General features: G+C 36.0%; 1 protein-coding gene across 2 annotated transcripts in view; it reads right to left on the reverse strand.

Moving 5' to 3' along the window:
- LOC130892749 (ABC transporter G family member 20-like) overlaps positions 1-8,236 on the reverse strand; it is a 24,599-nt gene extending 16,363 nt beyond the window's left edge. The window contains exons 1-2 of one of the 2 annotated variants that reach the window (XM_057798325.1): positions 8,099-8,236; positions 1,928-2,034 (exon numbers count right to left, since the gene is read on the reverse strand). In XM_057798325.1, the coding sequence (XP_057654308.1) occupies positions 1,928-2,034; positions 8,099-8,101 (110 nt within the window). In that variant the 5' untranslated portion in view covers positions 8,102-8,236. Of the gene's footprint in view, positions 1-1,927; positions 2,174-8,098 lie in introns of those variants that run through there. The other variant, XM_057798326.1, reaches the window with a different exon arrangement.
- Positions 8,237-8,703: the final 467 nt, after the last annotated feature.

Below are 8,703 nucleotides of genomic sequence, written 5' to 3' on the forward strand. Positions count from 1 at the left end.
AACTTTTATACTCACCCAATCAGTGAAAAGAAAAAGAAAGATTCAATAGAGTTATTGTCTTACATACCCCCAATTAATCATAATTTTTACAGCAATTTTACATTGATGAGATTTTCATCGACAACCTCGATGACCGACATGATTAATTGTTTTTTTTTTATTTTTATTGTTGTATGGTGTAATAAAAATAAAGATATTAATGGTAATATTGATTTTTATTCCTGGTCACAATAGCCTAACTTATAAATTGATATCAGAGAAATCATAAACCATAATGTCACAATAAGTAAATAAATATTACACTTTTTGTTTCTAAAATAATTCTATCTTAAAAGTAAATTAGCTAAAACAATAAAAAACTAAAAACAAAATAAATTTTCTTGGAAATTTAAATCTGACAAATAAGTTTATAAAATGCTATTTTATGAATATTAATGTTTCCACATCATTATCTTCTGGTTTAGGCCACTTCTGCGCTCGCGGCCTCATATGTAGTAGAGAAATATTTGAAATTTTGAGGTTAGGTGTCATTTTTCAATTGTTATTTAATTCTTACATTGCTCTTTTAAAAATGCCTCGAAAGCAAAAGCCCCGTGTACCAAAAGCTGCACGAAATAAAGAATCTTCGATTCACGCAGAGATATGAAGACAACAGCAAGCAGAACGAGTGTTTTGAGAGCAGCTGAAACTCCTCTTCAAGGACGAGTTCCTACAGAAAGACAAGCTACGCTTTAGGTATCTATTTAGGTAGATAGAAACTCCAGAACAATCGCAGGCGATAAGAATTCATAATGCAGAAATGCAGACCACGCGCCGTCCAAATTTCATTGGATTTGTCGGTTTTAATGGTACTAGGTTTCAATATGATCCTTCAATTTAATATCATAATCAACCTCAATGTGAAACTGTTGGAATGTGCTGTTCTAATGGTAAAGTTTCACTTCCATCACTTGGTGAACCAGAACAGCCTTTGAAAACTTTATTGTCGAGTTTTACGGATGAGTTGAAGTAATTTTTAACAAAATAAGAAATTATACGAGGCATATTTTTTAAGTAAGTACCGTTTTGCGATTCCGCCGCCGCAACCCCAAGGTCGGAGTTCCACACATGCGCGCTGGTTACCTACATCTCTTGTCTACGCACTGACGCCATTACAGTCTGATTCTTCATTGTGTACGTTGTTTACTGAGTGTTTAAAATGCCTCCGACAATCGTGAGTCCCGCCGATTGTGAAGTACGGTCTGTTATACGATTTCTTAGTGCTAAAGGCGTAAAACCGATCGATATTCATCGTGAGATCTGTGAAGTTTACGGACAAAACATGAGTGATGGAATGGTAAGGAAATGGGTGAGTGCAGGTTATCGTTTTACTGCATGACAATGCCCGTCCACATGTGGTTAATCGGACCAAAGATCTCATCAAATCTTTTCAATGGGAAACTCTAGATCATCCTCCCTACAGCCCTGATTTGGCGCCCAGCGAGTACCATTCGTTCCTGCATTTGAAGAAACACCTGGGCGGTCAGCGTCTTTAAGACGATAACGAAGTCAAAACAGTTGTGATACAGTGGTTAACAAGAAGTCAGGCGGCAGAATTTTATGAGGAGGGTATTCAAAAACTGGTGCCACGTTATGACAAGTGCCTCAATATTCACGGAAATTATTTAGGAACCTAGATTAAGGTACAGGCTTTCATGTAAAAATAAAATTATTGGGATATCTTTGCACTTCTTTTTTTAATTCCAAAACGGTACTTACTTAAAAAATATGCCTCGTAACTCTTGCTTTCAATCATATTGATTCATTTCTATTGCAATAGTCTCTGATATTTATTTAATGACTTCAATGCGAGCGAAGTTGCGGGTAAAACCTAGTTTTGTAATGAATAAATGATTTATCTAGATCGTATATAACAGAAAATACTTACATACTCCCCCTTTCCACATTTAAACAAAGCTTGTTTAAAATTTTATGGGGTCCGTACGACTTTTCTACTTCCTTGATGCACACAGCCAGATGATCATACATATTTAGCTTAAAAATAAATTGAAATATTAGAGAGAGAAACTAGTCGATTTTAGTGAAAAAAATTTAACACAAGGTTTCGATTTGTTCACATTTAAATGTTATTAGCTACACTTTTGTACTAACAATTTATATTTTTTTGCGATTTGCTGTTTTTTTTATCATAGTTCGTGACAATAACTTGTTTTCATTCAATGCTATTTTTAACATACCCACTTTAATGCATTTTGTTTTGATCGAATTCTACATTAAAACACAGACAAATAAAGTAATTTGAATATATTATGGAAGACGGCAAATCCTTATGCAAATTATTATTTACCCGATATTAGAATTAGTAAACATAATATGGTAAATAGGTACTGGGTGTTCTGGGACTTGATGCAAAAAATTCGGGAGCGAGTAATTGACGTGAAAATGATGCTGTGACATGAAAAAATTCTTGTTTCTGAGTTATAGACGTTTGAAGTTGCGAAATCAGAACTTATACATATTTGAGTATATTTTCTAGGCTGAACTTCCGAAAAACGCCAATGAAATTTTACAGGCGACGTCGATATTTTTGAAATTCCCGCGAGCTCGCAAGGTCGAAAATCGCGGTCATTTCGTGCACAAGTAAGTAAGAGCAGAAATATCCGCCATTTTGCTCGTTCATTGAATTAGTGGTGAATAAAACATTGCAAATTAATAACATTTTTTGTAGTTTGATTTTTTGAGTTGAAATTAAAAGGAATACTTTCAAAAATGTAAGTGGATATTAAATAATCCAAAGTTTTTAGGCTCTCATATTATTCACAAATATCATCATCCCAGACACAGGCCCTTCCAAAAAGATGGAACCTTTTTAAAATAGCAACAATTATGCCATCAGAGGCTCAACCAAAAATTTGGGCTATTAATAATAATCTTGTGCGAGTCGATAGATGGTGCAGCAAGCACAACCAGTTTGCTTAATGGTATGATGATGGTACTGTTTCTGGCCACTTCAGATCTTCCGGAAAAATCAAGTGCAGATAGTTCGACCATGAAGGGTCGGCGGCAGAAGAAACATGGTGCACACTAACGTCCGTCAAAGAATAATCATCACCTATTGTTTTTCACACGGATTTTCATTTGAACAGACGATAAAAGAGGCCTTAATCTTGGAAACAACAGTTTTGTCAGAATTAGTGAGCGACGTCTTCAACTATACCCGTGAAGTTTGTATGGTCAGTTTAGACTGAGCATGTGAAGATGTAGGTCAAATTGGTGTGGATGGTTGCGTCGTTGAAATAAACGAATGTAAAATCGGACGAAGAAAATTCAATAAAGGGCGCATGGTCGACGGTTATTGGATATTAGGAATGATCGAGCGTGGCGGCGACCGCTACCGATTGGAAATATGTCCTGATAACCCTAGAAGTGCCGAAACATTGATGGAGCTAATAAAGAAGCATGTCAAAGTCGGGACTATCATTTATACTTACTACTGGAAAGGATATTTTGCGCTAGAAAGTGAAGACTACCAGCACTTTATAGTCAACCATCAAGAGCACTTCGTTGACCCTGAAACAGGGGCCTACTCTCAAAATATTGAATCCAGCTGGAGCCATATGAGAAGAAGAATATCGAGGGGAGAATCAGAAGTAACTTGGATCTGCATCTTTGTGAATTTTTCTGGAGACGGCGAGTCCGGCGAAAAAATGTGGATCTATTCGATGCAATCATTGTAGATATAAAATGTAAAGAATGATCAACCTCCAATGGAAAAGGATGAGGAAAGTGACTAAATTTTTGTAGAATAAAATTGCTTTTCTTTCATTTCTATTGTTTTTATTGCTCTTTCGATATCGGGAAATACGCGGAGACATGTGGTTCATGAACAACATGAACAGCCCATCCCCATTTCCTAAATGATGTAAAAAATCATCTTAACATTTTTCCTGATAGGTGGATTGATGGAGGAAGTCCATTTGGCCACCAAGTTCCCCTGATTTAAATACAATGGTTTCATTTTTGGGGGATATCTTGAAAGCTTGGTGTATGCAACACCGGTAATGAAATGAGCGATACAATAAACTGTGACGCTATAAGGCAGCATCTTGGAACGCTCTTTTCCTGAAAGTATTTTCAATAAACAATTACAATTGATGCTAATTTTCTTTACAATGTTTCTTTATGACGAATGGTTTTCGTGGCATATACAATGATCTAAAAGTCTACTAAACTATAAATTTTATCGAGTTCAACATGGAATATTGAAAGATCGATTGAAAAATTTATTTTCGCTACCTCTCGATTGTACAAGTTGTCCTTGTAAAAGTTACGGATTGTTAACCATTGTGCATGAGCCAACCCTGATCTGCTCAGATAGCAGTACTGCCATACAAGCCATAACGACCGAAAGGTTGTGCTCTAGGCTAGAAATGGTGTGCAAAAAAGTCCTACAAAATTTGGTGAGTGATGGTCGGTTCGTTTGGGTGTCCTGGCAGTCGGGCAACGACGAAGCTGACTCGCTCACCATAATGGGATCGTCAAATTCTCCGATGAGTCCAGAACCCATTCTGCTCGAAAGACAGGCTTTGCAGAGAGGGATGGAAACATCTGGCTTGAAACAAACCTCTCACCAAATGACTGTTCTAATGCTAAATTCCACTTTTAACAGATAAACTAAAATCCAACGTCTTCTAGAACGGTCGACAGTATTCGTGATCAGCCTAACTGGTCTAACCCAGGGCTCTCCAAACTTTCCAACCTGATTACTCCAGTAAGTTCCGAGGGCCAAAACCATATTATCATTGTTGCCGGTGGTAAAAAGTGAAATAGTCCAAAGTCAGGCAAAGTACGCAACGTTTAAAAAAGGCTACAAATCGGACTAAAGTCCGCAAAACGGCAGCACTGCATCTTAATTTTCCTGTCATTATATGTAATTTCTAGATTAGTCGTAGAGTACGAGCCAGTACCTTCTATCGCTAACAGATGGCGCTAATAGCACGTACAGAATAATCTCGTTGGTTCGAGAAAGTTCTGGTGACTTTCACTCACTTCTAGATGGCACTAATTGGAATATATAAGAAGGCTAGTGGCGCAACCACAAGTCAGTTCCTATGACACTGTTGTGAAATAAAATAGAGCGTACCTGCTTAAAACGTGTTTATGCGTGTTTAAGTTTAAGACTTCTTTGTTACAGTATTTTGATTTGAATTGTTGCTTTTGTGTGTGATTTAGTAGTATGGAAAAGAAGCGAAAAATTGATAATGAATGCAGAAAATTGAAAGATCAGTGGAACATTCAGTATTTCGTAATTGAGTCCAGTAACAAGGCGCTATGTTTAATTTGCAATGAAAGCATAGCTGTTCTCAAAGAATATTAACATTAAACGTCATTATGAAACAAAACATTTTCAAAATTACTCAAAATATACAGGAAGTTTGCGGACAGAAAAATTCGAAGCTATGAAGCGCCGATTGAAATCGCAGCAATCTTCATTTACAAAACTCAAAACTGAACAAGAGGCTGCACCTCGTGCCAGCTTTCGTGTGGCTCTTGAAATTGCAAAACGTGGAAAACCATTCACTGATGGAGAAATAATCAAAGAATGCATAATTGCAGTAGCCGAAGAAATGTGCCCTGAAAAGGTAAATTTATTAAAAACTGTCAGTATGTCAGCCAACACAGTGGCTCCAAAGGTAGAAAACATCGCTGAAAATATATCCTCTCAACTGTTCGAAAAAATGGACATGTTGAGTGATTTTCTTTAGCCTTGGATGAGTCAACGGATGTGTCAGATACTGCTCAGATATTGATTTATATTCGAGGAGTAGATAAAAGCTATGAAGTACATGAAGAACTTCTTGATGTGCATAGAATTCATGGCATAACAACTGGTACAGATTTTTTTAAAGGAGTTGAAATGACCATTAATCAAAAGAACCTTCGATGGAAAAACTTGAAATGTATTACAACTTATGGAGGCAAAAACATTAGTGGGAAAGATAATGGAGTGGTCGTTCTTGTGTCAAAGGCTGTAGAAAATGACGGTGGTTCAAAACCATTAGTCTTACATTGTATCATTCATCAACAGTCTTTGTGCGGAAAATGTTTGGATATGTCTGAAGTTCTGAAACCAGTCATATCAACTGTTAATTTCATCAGATCTTTTGGGCTGAATCACCAACAATTTCAACAATTTATTGAAGAGATTGGAGAAAATGACTTACTTTATCATACTGTCGTACGTTGGCTTAGTTGTGGGAAAGTCCTTCGGCGCTTTTTTGAACTTCGAGCAGTGATCGAAATTTTTTTGAATGAAAAGCATCGCCCTCTTACTGAATTACTAAACAACGCATGGCTGTGGAAGTTAGCATTCTATGTTGATTTGACAAAACATGTGAACGAACTGAATTTAGAATTGCAAGGAGAAAACCAGCATCTTCCTGATTTATACACTAATATCAAATCATTTTAAATCGTGTGAAATATTCAGCCGCATCGTCCATTTCTCGGACTTTGATGTCATTATAAATCAAATTAAGATTTTCCAGAACTCTTTTGATACTGACATTGAAACCCTAGCCCCGGAACTTCAAATGGAAATGATTGATCTACAGTGCAGTGATATAATTAAGAACAAATATCAAAACTCATCTTTGTTGGAATTTTATAACAGTCTTCCACTGACACAATTTGATAATTTGCATAAATTTGCTCGTGGGTTGTTTTCTTGTTTTTGGTACCTGCTATATATTTGTGTGAACAGACCTTTTCCAAAACGAAATACACAAAATATATTTATAGATTTAAATTAACTAATGAGCATCTTGAATCTCTTAATAATTGGTACAAGTAAAATTAGTCCACAACTACAAACTATTGTCAGTGGAAAATCTCAATTACATGAATCTCATTAGTTATGTTTTTATTTAAAATGTATAAAATGTTAGTTGGATTCATTTCAATAATTTGTTAGTTATTATATACCGAAGTTAAATTTTCTGCATATTATACATGTCTTTACTACATACTACAATTATGTGTTTCTTTATCCAACTTATCACAAAAACAATAACAATAAGCCTACAACAATGTTTTGAGTAGTTAGCCCATGACCATATCAATGTATATGTCATATTAATAATTGAAATACTTTAGTAAACTAAATTTAATTTGCTATAAAAAATATGTTCTCTAAAAGGAGTTTTCTAGCTCTCCGCGGGCCGGACAAAATCTGTCCGCGGGCCGGATGTGGCCCTCGGGCCGTAGTTTGGAGACCCCTGGTCTAACCAATTAGGCTGCACTTTTACAAAATCCGGTTGATGCGAGAATTTAAGCATCAGGATGCTGGTCAAAGGCTTCATTTCGTGAACCAGCTAATTAAGCGCTTTCCAACGTTTACATCTTGTTTTCGGACGAAGCTTGTTTTCATGTTAAAGGACACGTCAACAAGTCGCTCCTGAAGTGCAACCAATCCAAAATACAAAGGTTTAAAGAGATCTAAATGGGCTGCGATATCAGCGCGATGAATCACATGCCGTTACTTTTTTGAAAATGAAAGGAGACGTACGTAGTTATGTGCAGATGTTAGACGACTTCTTTGTTCCCGAACTGCAAAACTTTAATAATTATGACATAAGAACATGGTTCCAGCAGGACGGAGCAATTTCACACACGTTCAACAGATTTTGAAACGAATTCGTGAAATTTTTCAAGGCAAATTGTTCTCCAGAAGAGGTGATACAAGTTGGATTACGCGTAGTCCAGTTTTAACACCTATGGACTTTTTGCTGTGGGTTTATGTCAAATATAAAGTTTAAGCTAACAAATCGACTTCCCTTCGCAGGAAATATCCGTCACGAAATCGTAGTCATCTCAGATTTTAGTTTTTCTTGATAAATCCTCTTGATTTAAGGTCTCTTTCAATAGAAAATTAGTTTCAAAAAACGTTTTGAACGTTATCAAAATATGACTTTGTCATTGACAATATTATATTAACGATTGATCAAGAAAATTATAACTCACAATATTACTATTTGCGAAACTATAAAATTATATTTTTTTTCGTTGAATATAAGCAAGTATTTAAAACGGTACTTACCATAATCACACACACACACACACACACAAACAATTGAACGCGACTTTTCTCTAAAAATATCTCACAGACCTCGTCGCGACCGAAACTCTGCGATCGCTTTCACGAATTTCAATTAAAATTTAGATGATAAATGAGTTTCTCACCACCCGATAAATATATTTTGTTTATTCAAGGTCGAAACGTTATTTATTCATATATCGAATAAAAAATAAGAACTAGCGACAAGTTTTATTAAAATTTTAAACAAAAAATCAAGTTTCTAACTGGTAATAACGATAATTAAGAATAAACACTTTTTTCATTCAATTTCATTTATAATGAATTCAGACTAAAAAATGAATAAAAAACATTTGAATTATTTAAGGTGTTTGTCTCATGTGGTTCACCCACATTCGGTTTGGTCACTAATTGTTATCCCTTACCAATAGCGGACTAACAGGGGGACGGAAGGGGCGGCCCGGCCCGCGTCTCCGATCTTGGGGGGCCGCAAATGCCTCCGCGTTCCCCTGATCCAAACTTAAACAAGACTTTAAAATTGTGCTTAGTACCATCGAAGTTTTAAAATAAATGGAAGGGCCCATAAGACGCACACTTTTGAAGACGAT

The sequence above is a fragment of the Diorhabda carinulata genome, chromosome 4 (genome assembly GCF_026250575.1).
Source record: "Diorhabda carinulata isolate Delta chromosome 4, icDioCari1.1, whole genome shotgun sequence".
Lineage (NCBI taxonomy): Eukaryota > Metazoa > Arthropoda > Insecta > Coleoptera > Chrysomelidae > Diorhabda > Diorhabda carinulata.